The sequence below is a fragment of the Zosterops lateralis genome (assembly GCF_965231275.1).
Source record: "Zosterops lateralis genome assembly, chromosome: 17".
Taxonomy (NCBI): Eukaryota; Metazoa; Chordata; class Aves; order Passeriformes; family Zosteropidae; genus Zosterops; species Zosterops lateralis.
This window is the reverse complement of record NC_139777.1, coordinates 4,782,254-4,800,167: the sequence shown is the minus strand read 5'-3', so window position 1 is coordinate 4,800,167 and position 17,914 is coordinate 4,782,254. Positions and strand designations below refer to the sequence as shown.

At 52.9% G+C, this 17,914-nt stretch overlaps 1 protein-coding gene across 1 annotated transcript in view; it reads right to left on the bottom strand.

The window, feature by feature from the left end:
- Positions 1-1,055: 1,055 nt before the first annotated feature.
- Positions 1,056-17,914, bottom strand: part of MYO18B (myosin XVIIIB) — a gene marked incomplete at its 5' end in the record, with an annotated part of 56,414 nt that continues 39,555 nt past the window's right edge. Inside the window, 5 exons of the mRNA XM_083874185.1 lie at positions 1,056-1,813; positions 2,839-4,168; positions 10,179-10,340; positions 11,178-11,219; positions 12,142-12,275. Coding sequence (XP_083730311.1) covers positions 2,842-4,168; positions 10,179-10,340; positions 11,178-11,219; positions 12,142-12,275 — 1,665 coding nt within the window. The 3' untranslated portion in view covers positions 1,056-1,813; positions 2,839-2,841. The remainder of the gene's footprint in view (positions 1,814-2,838; positions 4,169-10,178; positions 10,341-11,177; positions 11,220-12,141; positions 12,276-17,914) is intronic.

Sequence of the window (17,914 nt, the reverse complement as noted above, 5' to 3'; positions counted from 1 at the left end):
CCTCTGCCAAGGAGCCAGGCTGGGGGAGCTGGGGGTGCTCAGCTGGAGAGGGGAAGGCTCCAGGGAGAGCTCAGAGCCCCTGCCAGTGCCTAAATGGGCTCCAGGAGAGCTGGAGAGACACTGGGGATAAGGGCTTGGAGTGACAGGACAGAGGGAATGGCTTCCCACTGCCAGAGGGCAGGGAGAGATGGAATGTTGGGAGGGAATCCTTCCCTGTGAGGGTGGTGAGGCCCTGGCAGAGGCTGCCCAGAGAAGCTGTGGCTGCCCCTGGATCCCTGGAAGTGTCCAAGGCCAAGTTGGACAGGGCTTGGAGCAACCTGGGATAGTGGAAGGTGCCCCTGCCCATGGCAGGGGGAGGAACAGGATGATTTTTAAGGTCCCTTCCCACCCAAACCCTTCTGTGATTCCCTGATTCTATGAAATCCCTCTGGGGAGCAATACTCACTTGCAAAGAGAAAAACACTTGCATTTTTTTTTTCCTCCCAGAAATAGCAGAATCATTAAAAAAAAAGAGAGAGACCGATTTAAAAACTAATTAGAGGCAATTTCTCCATCCTGCTGCCTTCTCGCATGAGGCTCACGTCGTGAGAGGGGACACGTGGGAGCACAGGGAATGTCACCCTGAGCAGAGCTGCCTCCTGCCAGGCTGCTGGCCCTGCGGAGCTGCCGGGACTCAGGAATTGCTGGGAATTGCTGACAGGCGGCCCAGCAAAGTGCTGATGTGAGCCCTCATCCCCAGGCTCCTCATCCATCGCTGACAAGGAAAATGCTGCTCGCTGCAAGGCTTTGCTTTGTATTAGAAGTGAAGGTGAAGAATCCAACAGTCAAAACAAAATGCTGAACAGTGCCCAATCGGCCTTTCAAGCTGCCATTGCCCTGTGGCTGTCCCAGGGGGTTCCCTGGACTGTGTGCAAATTCACCAGCCAAGCAAATGACTTGGAAATCTTTAATGGAGAGGATAGATTTGTGCATCGACTTAAATCCTTTTGCCCAAAACCTCTGATCAAATTTGGATCTCTTCTAGGAAAGAAGGGTGAGGCTGAAGAAAAGAGGTATTTTTTTGGAAGGTTGTGCCCAGCTCTGCACTGCACCACTTCCTGCTTCCATCGTGGGGAAAGGAATAACAAGAAGGGACCTGTGTGTCAAAGAAGCAAATATTTTATTGTGTAAAAACCAAGCAGACATTAAATAGAGCCCCCCATTGCCCCCACACCTTGTGCCTTGCATGCCACTGGGATGTGCCCAGATGTCCCCCACAGGCTGGAGCCATGGAAGCACAGATGGATCCATCTCCAAACACCTGTGGAATTATAAAAGCTTCGGAGCTCTGCTGTTGCTGGGTGTCACACTGAGACCCAAGAGCACCCTTGAAGATCAGCTGATGTTTGAGCACTGCAACGTGGGGTGAGACACCTGGGCTGCAGCTCTGGGTTACAAAGGAGGGGTTTGGTGTCCCTCCAGCTCCTCTCAGAGTGGCCTTTCCCAGGCCATGGCACATCCTCAGCATCTGTGGCAGCCGCTGGGTTTTAATTAAAGCACCAACTCCCAAGTCAAACAACTGCAGGAGAACAGGAAAGTCCTTGTCCCCGCGGCTGGCCCTGAGCAAAGCTGGGAAACGGGGCAGGAGCATAAGGAAAACACGGTGTGTCCAAGACCAAAAAAGTTTGTAAAGAATCATCCCATGACTTTTGTGGAGCCATTTTCAGTCTCTTCACGTGAGGTGGTTCTGCCAGGAGCAGGGGAGCCGTGTGCCCAATGTGGCTCCTCATCACTGTGGGTCGGGGCCAGCTGCTGAGCTCGATGGAAACAAATCCTGCAGAAAGTGGGACGTTGCATTATGCAAATTTGCTTCCTGGAAAGAAATGTTTTATTAACACGCGCTCCCTTCGTGTGTTGGCTTAGTCAATTTGGTCACAGCTTGACATCCAATAAGTTACTCTAAAGGCAATGGTTTTACAAAATGTTTTTCTAATCTATTTTAAACACTTAATTACAGTTGTGGCGCATTCATTAGGGACTCTGCTTTCAAACCTGGATTGCAGCAATAAATCCTAATTCTCCAAGTGTCAGATGCAATCCTGACATGGCATCCAAGTGGGTGTTGGAGGCTGTTGATGACTGGGGGAAGGATGTCTGGGCCAGGCAGGAGCCCCATCCTCCAGAGAGAGAACCCCCAGCATCCAGCCTGAGCTGATTTCTAATCACCAAAAGAAACTTGGGCCTCTGAGGATGGAGTGCTTGAGGGCTTTGTGGGGATGAATCTGCCAGGGGTGGGAGCTGAGGGATGCTGTTTTTGGAAACCCCAGTGAATTCTGAGCTGGTGCTGTGGAGAGGACAGCTCTGGGGCTGTCCCTGGCACCAGCAGCGTCCCCATTGCAGCTCTGAAGCTGCAAAGGCAAGGGAGGGGACCAGTCCCAGTGCCACTGACCCTGAGGGACAACCCTGGCAGCCCTGGGATGCTCTGACATGCCAGGAGGAGCAGGGGGACTCCTGCTGTCCCTGTCCCCACACACTCCCCAGCATCAGCACAGGCAGAATCAGAATCAGAATCAGAATCATTAGGTTGGAAGAGACCTCCAGGATCATCAAGTCCAACCCAACCCTGACCTCAACTAAACCATGGCACCAAGTGCTACATCTAATCTTAAACACATCCAGAACTGGTGACTCCACCACCTCCCCAGGCAGACCATTCCATCACTTTATTACCCTTTCTGTAAAAAACTTTTCCCTGCTATCCAGCCTATATTTCCCTTGGTGCAGCTTGAGGGACCAGCATCCCAAACGTGTCCCCACAGCTCTGAGCCCGTGCCATGAGTGGCTCAGCAGCCCAGTTACCTTTTACTCTTTGCCCAGGTATTTCCTCATGATGCTGCTGACATCGTCCTCCTTGCCTTCGGCCTCGGCTCTGCGGCTCATGGCGCTGCCCTGGCTGCTGGCCCTGCCGCTGGCACCCTCCCCGTCCCCTCTCGCCTGCGGCCGGCGCTTGATGCTGTCGGTGCTCCGGGAGGAGAGGTGGGAACCAGAGGATGAGGACGAGTCAGAGAGATCCCCGGGCTCTTCCCGTGGGGCCGGGCTGCCCTTGGCCGTGCCCTTGGTGTCAGAGGACTCCAGGCTGCCCGCTATGGCCTCATCCTCGAAGCGCACGGTGAGGGGCCGGTGTCCATCCCTCCTGTCCCTGCGGGGCCTAGCCAGGCTGCTGGCCGAGCGGGACTTGCGGATGGCCGGCAGGAAATCATCAAAATCCACCTTGGTTCTCCTCTCGTAGTTGAGGGTGGGAATTCGCCAGCTGAAGGGGTCGCTCCCCTTCCCCTCGCCCAGCCCATCGCCGGACAGGGAGCTCAGGAATCCCTCCGGCTCCTTCCCCAGCTCCACATCCTCCAGCGACGGCTCCAGGCAGCTCCTCCAGGAGCTCAGCCTCGGCACCTCTGTGCCGGCAGCCGGGGAGCTCGGCCGGCGGCCGGAGCCGTCGAGGGCTGGCAGGAGCGAGTCGTAGGAGCCGAATTTCGACGCCTTTTTCAGCGCTGGGGAACACGGTGGCTCGGCCGGCTCCGAGGCCATGCCCCGCAGGCTGGAGGAACGTGTCAAGCTGGTACCTGCTCCTTCCCCTTCCCCTGCCTGATCCCCCTCCAGCCTCCCCGGGGGTTCCTCGGCCGCTGGGACAGCCCTGGAGCGGCGCAGGGCAGAGGCACCGGTGGTGCGGTAAATGGGGAGGGGAGATGTGTCCCCCAGCGCCGGCAGCCCCAGCTCCCGCTCTGCTCCCCGCTGCCTCCTCAGCTCCTCCACGTACTCTGAGAGGGCAGCAGAGCTGGAGACTGGCCCTGAGGCCACCGAGACCAGCCCCGAGGCCACCGAGACCGGCCCTGAGGCCACCGAGAGCCTCCTCCTGCTGGGCACTGGCGGGGACACCGCGCTGGGAAACCGCCCGTCAGCAGCCGGGGAACCGCCGCGCCTCAGCACTGATGGGGACATCTCTCCTGTCCTGTCCACGGGCTTCTTGGGGCTCTCCAGCTCCTCTTTTTCTGCCAGAGGTTTTCCATATTCCCGTCTTCTGGCCGCCAGCAGGGGACTCGCCGTCCTCCCCGTGTCCGCAGCCTCGCCGGGCCGGGCAGAGCTGCGGGAGGAGAGCGGCCGGCTCAGGGTGGGCTCCTTGGTGTCTCTGCTCACCCTGAATGACAGAAACCAGTGTTAGTTTAGACTCCGGGATTCCCAGTGACCGGGATGTCATTCAGCAAGGACAAGGCTGAGCAGGGAAAAGCTGGCATTGCCATGATGTCCTGGGTTGTAGTGTAGGATGTACACAAAGTATTTATTCTATCATCATCTTCATGAGCTGTTAAACCAAGTGGGGCAGTGTTTTCCCAGGCCCCTCCTTTGGGCTCTTCTGCTCATGGCCCATCAATGCCTTGCCCAGGACTCACAGGGAACTCCCTCCAGGAGCTCTCTCTGTGTAATGGGCCATCAAGGACCCACTTCACGACTCATCATCCTATTGGGAGATGCTCCGCCCAGGGGGAGGAGCCAAGCATTCCCACCTGGATATAATCTGAGATTTGGGACAGGACAAGCAGCTCTTACCTACTGGATTCCCAGAGGAGCAGAGCTACCAGACCTTTCTACAGGATCACTGCTTCAGGAACACCACCTCATCTGGACTGCTTTCACCACCCTGGTCAGGTTGTATTCTGACTCTGTCAGTGGTCTTTTGTATTATTGCATTTATTTTATTTTCTTTTACTTTTTTCCTTTCTTCTTATTAAATTGTATTTCTGACTTGGAGCCTCTCACTCGTTTTGCTTTCAAACCACGACACATGGGAGTCTCGGGATAAACTCATTGCTGCTGCATCCAGCAGTTGGGCAATGCCCAAGGATTTTTATCTTAAATAAGCCCAGGTCAGCCAGCCCAGATAATTCCTGGTGGAGAGCGTGTGGTGTGACCAGCTTCAGCTCTGCCAAGCCAGCACTTACCTCCAAATATCCTTTTTCTTGACAGATTACAGCAATATGTAGGATTTATTTTATTTCTGTCAAAGCCAAAGATTATTCACTAAAATTTTATGAAACCAGCTCGCATCGCACCCCCGACACATCTCAGTGTTATTGCTGGGCATGTTTCACCCAGGCTGCTGCTCAAAGAGTTCTGAACTGCAGGAGCCCTGCAACACCTGGGCAAGGCCTGCACAGCAAGGGGACATGGCCAGACAGGACCACATCCTGGACAAGGGCTGGTGCAGGAAGGGAAAAAAAAAAAGGGGCAGAAATAAAGGGGAAAATATATCAGTTCAGAAAACTCATATTATTGGGCAAACTGCACCATGGCTGGAGCTGAGGGGCTGAAAGGAGCATCCTGTGCTGTTAAACCCAAAGTTGCTTCCACCAAAGTTTCAGAAAACTGCTGAAACTTTGGGATGGGATCCACCTCTGCTCAGCCCTGAGGACCCACACCAGTAGCTGTCCCTGTCCTCATGTCCCACCCAGCCAGGCTGTCCCTGTCCTCGTGTCCCTGATGCACAGAGATGGGGGGACTGCAGTCACCACTGGGTTTGGGGTCACTGGTGTCACTAAGCCCCTGATGGGACACTTTACGACCTCTCCAAGCACTTACATTTGCTCACTGGCAGCTGCCCCCACTCCCAGATACCCCATCCCTGCTCAGCCAAGGGAACCCAGGACTGACCCGACTGGAAAATCTGCTGGGATGTGAATTTGGGAAAGAAAGGAGGAAAAAAAAAGAGGGAACAGGGAAAAGCAAAGCAGCAGAACCCAAGCAAACAAACCCATCTCTGGGAGGGAGCAGCGCTCAAGTTGCTCGTGGCCGTAATGAAGCTTCCTGCCCTGGGAATGCCGCTGTTGCCATGGGAATGGGGGGAGAGCAGATAATCCCAGCACAGAGAGGGAAGCTCAGACCAGGCTCTGCTGACCCGTGAAATAATTTACATGCCAAGATGGGCTGGAGACAAACTCCAGAGCTGGGAAATGTGGGAGTGCAGAAGGGAAAAGGCAGTGGAGCAACTCCAGCCTCCCAGTGCCCACTGGCACAGCCCAGGGCACAGAGGTGCCCTCCTGTCCTGGTACCCACCAGGAACCTTTCTCTGCTCATTAAACCAGCCTAAATCATCTTATTATTCAAACACAAAAGGAATTAACCAGAGATTTCATCTCCTTGAATCACTGCACCCTTCAGGGCCATCCCGTGCTGATGCTGCTGAACCCACTGCAGCTGATGAATAGTTTGAGACATCTCAATAATGCTGGATTTTAGGATCCTGAATTGCATCTTACTTAAATGGCTGGTGTTATCCTTCGGTGAGGTTTTGTGCAGAAATTGCTCCATTCATTCTGCACGTTTCCAAATAATATTGTAACCTGTGTGCTGCATGAATGGCTTTCATAAATTAAACACCGGCATCAGGGTTTTTATTTGGGTTTTAAGGCTGAGATAAAAGTGAGTGGAGAGGTGAGAACCACTAATGGGCTGTGAACAAGGACTGAACACGCTGTATTTATTGTCCTGATCAGCATGACGGGCAGCTACTGCTTCTGTGAAAACCTTCAGAGTCTGAAATGGAGTGAAAGCTGCAGAGGTGGGATTGTTCCAGCTTCCATGGCTGGCAAGGGCCACACAGCCTTGGAGTCCATGCAGAGACCTCACACTCTCCATGCCCTGGTTTCCAGTCAAAGGCTAAGACTGCTCCATGCATCCTGGTCTCTCCCAACAGTTCTCATTTTCTGCACACATTAAATTGCCAGAGGGCAGGGTTGGATGGGATATTGGGAAGGAATTCTTCCCTGGGAGGGTGGTGGCACAGAATACCCAGAGGAGCTGTGGCTGCCCCTGGATCCCTGGAAGTGTCCAAGGCCAGGTTGGACAGAGCTCAGAGCAACTTGGAATAGTGGAAGATGCCCCTGCCCAAGGCAGGGGGTGGGACTGGATGATTTTGAAGGTTCCTTTCCACCCCAACCATTCCATGATTTGTTTCTTTAACTGTTCTCTTATGCCTACCAAAATCCCCTCCAAAATCATGGCTAGTCTCCCTCATCCTCATCCTCCTCACAAGGCAGGACACAAGAGCCAGACGGTCACGTCCCATCCTGCAGCATCCTCTGCTCATCCATAAATCCCTGGCAAATGGCTGATGTGTCAGCACGAATTCCCAGGGCTTGGAATGCCCCCAGGAAGTCACAGGCAACCCCAAAGGAAGGTGATGCTGCAGGAGGAAGGACCATGAGCCCCTCCAGCCCTGAGCAGAGCCCTGCTCCTCCATCACCCTCATGGAAGATGATTTTCCCAGCAAAAGGCAAAAGATGCTGAGCCCGGGAGGCGCCTGGAAGCCAAGGCAGCTCTGCAATCTGCCATTCACACCAAACCAAATGACATACAACAATAATTAGTGAAGATTACATAGCAATTAGCATGATTACAATTATACCAGTTGAAACCATTTATACAATAAAATCCACACATGCTTTGCAACACATGACCAGGGCCGAAAGTGTGGCTGGGATGCTTTTCCTGGGAGCTCATAAATAAAGCCAAGACAGCTCCATTTCAGGGAGGGAAGAGACATTGGCCTCATTTCTGTCAGAAGAGGATTTTCTTGTCACATCGTCATCTACACAAGAGCTCCCAGTTTCCCACGTAATGATTTGCCTTTGACACAAGCGTGGTTAAAAATAAACGTGTCGGATCCCCGGCAGCCTTGGGACCAGGGCTTTTGGTTTTGTGAACCAAGGTGGGAGGGGAATTGCTGTCAGGGTGATCCCAGGGTGATGCCAGGGCTGTGGATGCCACAATCCTGCAGGGTGCAGGATGGAGAGGCAGATCCTGGGCTTTGGATCCACTCTCTGACTGCACCTCTGGATAATCCCCATCACAGCACAACCCCGACCTGCCTGGAAAGGGGCAGAATAAATATACAAACTTTTAAATTGGCTTCTTAATAAAAAAAGAAAATCATATTTATTCCAGCCCTGCGCTGTGTCATATTTATGGAGGCTTAGCTCTGCTGGCCAGCGTTTTGTACAGGCATTTAAATGGCAGAGAATTAAAAGAAACGTTAATCAAAGCTCTCCCTCCTGTAAGCACAAGGGTGATAAGAGCTCCTCGCTCTCCTCTGGCTCTTGGCAGCTGTTTGTTCAGCAAACACCCCAGATGTGGTGCTGAGCAGCCAACACGAGCAGGACTCGTTTTTCATTACTGGGAGCTTGTGTAAGACAAAGGAATCTTAATAAGGAAGAGCTCGTTTCCCTGATCTCATTTTTATTACCTCCACTCTCGTCTCCTGTTTGTTTGCATTTCATCCCCTCCTCGCTCTATTTCCATCTCAGATGAGCTGCAGCCAAACACAGCTCCCACAGCAGCATTTGCAATTTGTGCCTTCACAAGCCCCAGGGCAGAGGGTGATGGTCACACTGTGGCCAGGGCTGAGGACAATTTGCTTTTCACAAGGGCCACGGGCAGCCCAGCAAACCCCAGAATCCCAGAATCACTGAGGTTGGGAAGGAATCCAGGACCACTGAGTCCAACCTGTGACAAATCCCCACCTTGTCACCCAGTCCAAAACACTGAGTGCCACCTTCCTCAGACACCTCCAGGGATGAAGACTCCAAACCTCTCTGGGCAACCCTTTCCAAGAGCTGACCACCCTTTCCATGAGGAAACTCCTCCCAGTGCTGAACCTGAAACCCTGAATATCTTTTACTATAAATCCAGGGTGTTTCAGCTCAGAAATAAGATATTAGCCACAATGCCTGTTTTTCTGTCATTCATTCATGATCAGCTGGGCCATTTGGAGCAAAGCCTCCTCAGCAGCACTTAGGAAGGACCTTATTTATTGTGCAAAGTCCCAGTGAGCCCAGCCAACTGCTCTCAGGGCTCCCACTCATCACTGGTCTATGGAAGGTGTCCCTGAAGTTGGAATAAGATGATCTTTAAGGTCTCTTCCAACCCAAACCATTCCAGGATTCTGTGATCTCCCCACAGGTGTCTGCCTGCCTGACCGCTCTTAAACTCTGCCTTGTACCTCCCCAAACTGCTCCAGCCCACCCAGGGTGTTTCCTGCCAGAGAACTGCTCTTCAGAACTGCAGTTCTGACAACAGTGACTCTCCTGTACAAGGCAGGCGGGGGCCGTGGGGACAGAGCTCACCAGAATCAGAGCAGGGAGATAATTACTAATTATCTGCTGTGAAACTGTGCTCCACAATCCTGTCAAGTTCTGTCACCTTGGAGCATCTACCTACACGTCTGCAAGGAGCAAGTGGGAGCTGTGGGGAGCTGTACCCAGCTTCAGCCTGGCACCTGGTTATGGGGAGAAAAACTGGGAAAATGGTGATGCACATCCTGAGACACCATCCCTGGGAAAGCAGCAGGGTGAGGAGGCCCTGAAGCACAAGGAGAGGCACTGCCAGCCCTGCCCACCCTCACTTGGGATGGTTGGCACCTTCTCCACTTTCCCTACAGAGGGATGATGCTCTCTGGAGCCCACTCTGCTCCCTGCCCCAGGACTCCATCCCTGCCTCATGCCCTCACAGACTTTCAAGGGGATCTGACACCCTCCTCCATCCTCACCACCTCCCTCCACAATGCAGCCCCAGACCCTGATTTACAGAGCTTTTCCAGACTCAACCCATGTCATTGTTTCACACATGAAACACAAAGAACCCATTTCTCTGTGACCCAGAAATGGAGCTTTTCTCTGGACTGGGTGGTCCCTCTGATGGGCACCAATTCAGGATGGGCATCTGGGCACCCACAGAGCAAAGCAGGGACATTTGGGCCGTGCAGGTGCTTGGGCCCCTCTCCAGCTCTTTCCCAGCCCATCACCATCAAAAATTAACATATTTGATATTAGAAGGGTAGAAATGCATTCCCCTCCCTCAGCAGCAAGCATATGGCATACAAATCCTCAAATAGGCTGCAATGCCTCTTTAAATTATCTCCAGAGAATACATCAAGGGATATTTTCCTGCTTGAAGCATGTTTTTGATGTGGCGACTTTCATCTGGTGTTTGACTGATCATGGCGTGGCAGCGACTGCCTCCCTTGATTTGATGTTTTGACCTTAAACACCACAGGTCCTGCTGAGCTCCACTCTGCATGTCCCAAGAGAGTCCAGAGGGGGCCCCCACATCTCAGCACCCCCCAAGACACCCAGGATGGGCTGGGGGTCCCTTACCTGAGGCTCTGGGTGCTGCGGCTGCCGATGGAAGGTGCTGAGATGCTCCCGGCCACGCTGGCACTGGCCAGGGATGTCCAGCCTGTGGAGGAACTCGGCCAGGACTTGACACTCTCTGTGGGCTCCAGGCTGAGCACAGAGCTAACAGTGGAGCAGGCATCCCTGAGGGGACAGGAGAGAGACCTGTCAGCTCTGCAGGTGCAGGCAGGAGGGGTCACTGTGATGGTGACACGGAGCAGGGAGTCCTCACACCTCCACCACAGCAGCTCCAGCTGGTGGGCTCTGCTTGGGCTGGTTTGTGGCACCAGCACAGAGAAAAGAAACATTTCCAGGCAGCCTGGTCCTTGTGCCATTGTTGCTGCCATTCATTATTTCCTCAAATATTTTGTGTAGATCTTGGGCAGGAAAACCCTGCTGTGCCTGGGGCTGGAGCTGCAGTGACAGAGCCAGTGTGACCCCAGGCACTCCACAGAGCCCTACACACCCCAGGACTTCCCCAGGGCTGGAACTGCAGTGACAGAGCCAGTGTGACCCCAGGCACCCCAGAGAGCCCTACACACCCCAGGACTTCCCCAGGGCTGGAACTGCAGCGACAGAGCTGCTGTGACCCTGGGTACCTCACTGGGCCCTGTGCACCCCTGGGGTCCCCCAGCGCCAGAGCTATCCCAGCCCAGCCACCAGGAGCCCCCAGACCAGGTGTAGTGAAGGAAATCCTTTAGGATCACAGTTTTCCTTCAAAGTCACAGATCACCTCTCAAAGCACAGCCCAGAGGAGTGGAAACATCCCTTGGGATAAGAGCCAGAGCTCTCAGGGAACAGGAGAGGGTCGGTGGGGCACACAATGCCAGCACATCTGGATGCCAGTGTGAGCCCTGCCCGTGCAGCTGCCACAGGCACAGGTTTGTGACCCCTCAGTGCAGCAGCTGGTGGCCCATGAGCTGTGGCAGAAGCAGGCAGGGGCTCTGTCCTTGGGCACCATCACCCCCTGGGATCACTTACGCGTCTCTCCTGGAGCACAGCGACTCCCGCGCCGTCTGCACGCTGCAAAAGGAGCACAGCACAGGGTCAGTGACACCTCCTGGGGACCCCAAACACACCACGGGCTGCAAAACTGCCCACAACGACTGCACCCACCCCGGTGTGACCTGGGCAGGGGCTGGGCTGAGCAGGGGAACACTCCCAAAACAGCCACAGGGAGTAGGGCTGGAGACCCCTCCCTGCTCCCCACACGGTGCTGCAAACAGGAGAAAAAGGAGGGAGCAGAACACACCAGCAGCGAGCTGCTCCTGCTCAGCAGCTGCCATTCCTGCCGGGAAACACTTCTCACCTCCACTGATGCATCAGCTGCATGGGAAATCACTCTTTTTTTTTGGGAAGCAGTGAGCGTCTAAGCTCACGGTTTCTATCTCACCCTTCCCTGGTTTAATCACCACACAGAGCAAGAGCAACTGATGACAAACACACCTCAGCTTTTTTTTTTTTTCTTATTTTTTTTTCTTTTAAACTCATTTATCTGCTTTGTCTCCATTTGTCATGATGCCCCTTTAGCTGCGTGGCAGAGGGGAAAATTGAAGAGCTTTAGAAATAACACCTGAAAAATGCGCTGGAATTCTTTCCTCATTTTTTTTCCCCCTAGTAAAACCCTCTACCCAATCACCCAGTTTCACTGGCTCCTCCAGCTCCTGGGGATGATCAAAGTAGGATTTTCACTCCATGAACCATCACTGTGTACAAATGGGGCTCTTCTCACCCTTCTTGCTCATTTTAAGGTGGGCCACTTGGAATGACTTCAAGGGTGACACTTTCCAAGAAACCTTCCATTAACACGAAACTTTTTGCTCATGCACACAGCGCAAACAGGTGAGGATGAGGAGATGAAACTACCCTGGCATTGCCCAGAGCTGCCTCTTCCCCTCACAGAGCAGCTGAGCCCCTCCAGCCCCCCTTACCCCCTGTTCCTCACCTTTCAGCATCGCTGTCATCGCTGTCCCGCAGCCCCTCCAGGGCCACCTGCAGGTCTGCGATGCGGCGGATGGAGGTGCCCAGGTCAGCCTGCAGCACCTGCCTCACCTCGGCCAGCTCTGCCAGCTGCTGCTCCTGCACAGGGGACACCAGGTGAGGGCCTGCCACCCGACACGGCACCTGAGCTGCCACTGGGGTGACTGTTAAACCATCCCACCCTCGCCCCAAGTGCTCCCAGGGCCTGTTGGGGCTGGTTACCTGCACCGTGCCCTGTGGCACCTGTGAACATGAACTGCACCTTCCAGCACCTTCCAAGGCTTAAAGGGGCTCCAAGAGAGCTGGGGAGGAGTTTTGGATAAGGACATGGAGTGACAGGACATAGGGAATGAAAGGACTCAGGGAATGACTTCCCACTGCTAGAGGACAGGGATAGATGGGAAATTGGGAAGAAATTCTTCCCTGTGGGGATGCTGAGACCCTGGCACAGGGTGCCCAGAGAAGCCGTGGCTGCTCCATCCCTGGAAGTGTCCAAGGCCAGGCTGGACAGGGTTTGGAGCAACCTGGGCTAGGGAAAGTTGTCCCTGCCCATGGCAGGATGAGTTTTGAGGTCCCTGCAACCCAAACCATCCCAGGATTTACAATCTGACACAACCCACACAGCTCCAGCTCCATGGACCCAGCACTGCCCACCTTGCACACCAACGACACCAACTCAACCCTGCACCCACGTTCATCACATTCCAAGCCCTCCCAGCTGGGAAGGAACCCTTCCTGCTGTTCCTAAGCCATCACAGGGCAGAGAGGAGGGAGCAGCAGAGCCACGGTGATTGAAGCTGCCAGCTGTGAAATCGCCACGGCGGCGGTGACAAGGTGAGGGATGATTTGCGACAGGCCACGGCACAGGAGCTGGCACACTGTCACAGTAAATAATGGGAGGCCTGGAATCACCAGGCACACGGGCCCCAGGGGGAAGAGCATCTCAGTTCATCAAAACATGAAAAGAATCAGCCCCGTTTGGGTCGCGCGGTGTCAGCGGCGGCTCCTGGGAACGCGCCGGTGTTGGTGAAAACCTCAGTGCTGCTGAGAAGTTTTTCTGAAACTTGGTGTTTCCAAGCTCTTCACTTCCCTCCCGGTTCGAGCAGAAGGTGGAAAGGAGCTCTTTCATTAAGGGAAAGGGAAGGATTTCATCGAGGACTTCAGGGGCTCAGAACAGGGCAAATGGTGAAACACCAACCCCTGAGAGGAGAAAAGAGCCCCAAGCTCTGGGTGCTTACGTGCCTGTGTTCAGCTATTTGGGACTGCAGGAGCAGGGAGTGAAACCACTGCCTGATAAAGAGCTGAGCCCTTCCACAGGCTGATAAGAGCCTCTCGTGACCCAGCTCCTCATCTGCAGGCTCTGGCACAAATTAAATATAGTTCAGTGGCTGCATTTAAGTCCATCCTCTGTTCTGCTGTTGTTGACAGGGATGAGCAGGGAGGCAATAAACAATATCCCCCTACCAGCAGCCCCAGCCCACAGACACAGAAATCCCCTGAGATGGCTGTGGGAGCAGCAAACAGAATGTTCTAGGGGCTGGTGGGGTCCCCCCTGACCTCACTACCTTCTGCATGACCCTGGGAATGCTGAGAGGAAAGGGACCATCCCAGGTGATGCTGCTGAATTTGGGCTCCACCTGCCACTCCCAGGACACCCCTGGGCACCCACACTTTGTGGCTGGTGGCCTCAGTGGGGGGACCTGCAGGGCACCAGGGTGACACTGAGGACTGTGGGTGACCCTAGGGTCCCCTGCCCACAGGGGTAATTTGAATGTGAGGCAGAAAATAGAGCTGACACTGCTCAACCCCACATCCCAGCTGTCCCAAATCTCATCCACGGAGACACCTCATGCTTTTCTCCGTACCCTACAATTGTCTCAAGGAAAGGAATAATTTTGCCAATATGATTCAATTTCAGATGGAAAAATGCTGTCTGCATAACACAAAGTGACAAGGCCCATCCCAGCACCAGGCCCCTGGCACCCAGGGAGCTGTTGGACACCTTTGACACATGTTGTTTCCATCTAAATGTAAATGCAAGGAGCTTTTCACTTTTCACACAGTCCCTGGGCCAAGAACTGACACCCTCACACTGGGCTGGCTTTTTGTTTCCTCTGAGCAGAAATAAAGGGGAAAATATATCAGTTAAGAAAACTCCTGTTATTGGGGAAACTGCACCACGGCTGGAGCTGAGGGGCTGAAAGGAGCATCCTCTGCTGTTAAACCCCTCTTGGCACCAACATCTCTGGCTGCTTCCACCATACCAGTCAGACATGCACAGCAGGACCAGCCTGACCAGCTCAGAACCTCTGGCTGATGTATATTTTAACACCAATAAATAAAATATACGTTCTGCCCGGTTCTGAATACATTTCCAAACCGGATTCTCCCGTTCACACTGGGGGAGAGATCACCCCAGAGCAAAGGACTGGCTCTGCTGGTGGGTCAAAAATCATGATTTTAGAAGGCTGAGGTTGATTCCTGCTGACAGGGAGCCTGGATTAAAGGTTTCCCCAAGACAAGGGGACAGGAGCTCATTCAGGGATGGCTGACACTCAGCAAACCAACAGGGACTCCTGTCCTCAGCCAGGGGCTCCCAGAAAACAGATTCTGCACATCCCTCATGCCAGGGGATTTCTAAACCTTTTTCTTAACAGCCTTTTTTTTTTTTCCCCCAGCTAATTTTGTCTCAGAATTATTTGAAGAGAAGTTGAAAGGAGATAAACAAAACCAGCAGCAAAATGATCCGTGGGACTCCAAAGGATTCCCAGGCCGGCACCGCGGGAGCATCCAGCGCCACGTCCTTGTCACCACCTTGTGCTGTGTTTTCGTTTGTGGTTCTGCTGTGACAACACCGCCTTTGCTCGCTCCCATCCACCTCGAGTGAAGTGTAATCTAATTAGTCCAATTTGGATCACTTTTCTTGGAGTAACTCGGCACGCACCTGCAGAATTCATCCATCATTATTATTTTTAATTAAGCCGTTAACTCGCGGGCTTTCGGGGAAGTTTGAAGTGACAAAATTCGCGCAGCTGAAGGTTGGAGTGAGATGGGGCTCTAACACCGTGTAATTGGTGTGTGTGCGAGCAGCCACCGGCGCTGATGGATTCCTGAGGAATTTACTCTTGTAATGGCAAAGCACAACCACAACAGCCCTAATTAGCTCGAGCTTTCACTCCTGGCTCCTCCATCACCCACCCTCACCTCCAAGGACCGAATGCCTTTGATGATAATTGTCGCTACACTTCCTCAAAGACATTCTCTCTTGAAGGGAAGAGCAGCTGGAAAGGCCCAGGAGCAGGCGGGGATGGGGACACAAGAGCTGCAGAGACATCAGAGGGTTTGCTGGGACCCTGCTGGGAGCTGAGCTTTTGCCTGGGTGGGAGTGTGGCATTCCTGGCTGGAGGCACAAACAGCTCCCAGTTCGCTTCTCACCTTCACTGGAAGCATCAAGAAAACAAAACAAAAAAAACCACCAAAAAAACCCCCCAAAAAACCCAACCAACCAACCCCCCCCCCCCAAAAAAAAAAAAAAAAAAAAAAAAAGCAAACAAACAAAAAAATCCCCAAAACAAAAACAAAAAACCCCACAAACAAACAACCCCCCCCAAAAAAATAAACAACAAAGAAAACAAAACAAAACAAAAATTAAAAAAAATAAAATAAAACCACCAACAAAACACCTTTAAAGTTTGCAAATGAGCAAAACCCCCTAATCCTGGAGTTCAGGCTGTGTTGTGTTACAAAACGTGGCCATAGCAGGATCAGGGCACAAAGATCTGCCAGCAAAAGAACAAGAAAAAAACCCCAACAAAACAGGTTATTTACACTGAGGATCTCACAACAAAAAACAAAACTTGTGAAGAGTGTCTTCACACCTGTACTTCAGTTTTCTGTAAAATTAGTCAATTATTGTGCTGATGAATTTCACAGCTTCGTTAAAGAAACCTGATTTTAGGATAGCACCTGCCAGCCCCCGTGGTGTGCTCAGGGGGGGATCAGTGGAGCTGTGCTGGGTGCAGAGGGGCAGGAGGAGACCCAGCAAATCCCTGGATTGTGCCTCAATCAGCCAGGGCTTCATCCCAGCTGGATCAGCCTCTGTTTTTTCCTAGGTATTCCATCAAGAAGGCACCGGGCTCTCCAGAAGAGACCTGAGGTGCTCCTGCCCATGGCTGGACCCCATTCCACAGTTTTCATCCCAGAGCTCTCATCCAGATGCTTGAATTGTCCCAGGAAATCCAAGCTGGGCAGGCAGTTCAGCCAGCACCATCTTTCCCTAAGAGCAGCCTCAGGAGGGAAATCCTTATCCCAGGCACTGTGACAGTCACTCATTGTCCCACATCCCTGCTCCCAGCCCTTCCCCATCCTTCCCAGACTCTGCTCCTTCCTTCCCTGCACTGCAGCCTCACCAGGGGACACATGTAGGGGACAAGCATGAGTGTTAGTGCATACACCACAAACACAGAGAGCAGGGCTTGGGTTTAAGTTCCCCAGGAATAACTCCAAGCTGGAAATCCATCCCTCACTCCTCACCATGATGCAGTGTCTGTTGTGCTCTGAGGACACCAGGGGGCTGGGGCTGGCCTGTCAAGCTCTGGGTGTCAGCACAGCAGCTGAGAAACCAGGAGCTGCTGCAGGCTGGGATCCAGATTTTATTGGAAGAGGAGCTCCAGCTCCAGGGAGGAAACCCAGGATGTGCAGCCAGAGCAAAGAGAGTCCAGCAGGGCCAAGTCCTACCCCCATCATTACCAAACATGCTTGGAAAGTGTTCAAAACCCATCCTTCTTACAAAATTCATGAGGCAGAGCCATCTGCCTGGCAGCCAGCTCTCATCCCTGCTCTTCACTGGATATTCCCTGCTGAATGGCACAAGGCTGCCTCCCCACTGCCCTAAACTGGGTGGGAAAAGAAGGAGGGATGGAATAGAAGTCTTAAGCCTGGCTGGGGATGGTGGCATGAGATTTCCAGTGCACCCACCACTGACAAATAAGAGGTGTGAGAACAAAACACCTTCTATTTTGTATATTGTGTGTATATATATGCTAAATATATATCTACATATACAGGCAGCAGCTCTGAATCAAGACAGGATTTTTAACCCAACCTCTGCCAGAAATTTGTCCCTTCAACACCTCCCTTTAAGCCTCAACAGTGTGCGGTAAGTCCACAACCTCACCACCGTGTATTTAAATAAATTTAAAAAAAAAATTGTTAGGAGCAGAGCACGACTTAAGTAATGTCAAGTGAATAATTCACGCTGGATTTATAATTGATGGAGGATTTAGAAGGAGCAGAGCCATAAGTGGCTTTCTATTAACTATTGATGCTCCCCACCAGGCTCCCGACAAGCTCGGCCGGGCTCCTCGATCACAGCTCTGCCCCATGTTTTATTTAAGTGCTCTTAAGAGGGAGGACACACAGTCTGGGGGATGCCTCTGCTCCCAGGAATGTCACAGCAGCCCCTGGCTGTGGTTGTGCACATGGAGCCAGCTCTCATGGAGCGATCCCTGTGGAAAAGCTGGGATGGGGAGGTGTGTCTGGGGGAGCACAACTGCTCCTTCCTCCTGCAGATGCCAGATAACCCCAAATATCTGAGTGTCTGGATAAACCCAGAGCCCTCAGTTCTGCCTTACAAGTTCAGCTGTCTGCAGGGCTTTGTGTCTTATTTGAGGGAGGTGCCTCTAAAATCCCTTTCAGACCTCTTTGCACACTTTAATTGGGAGAACACAACAGTGCCA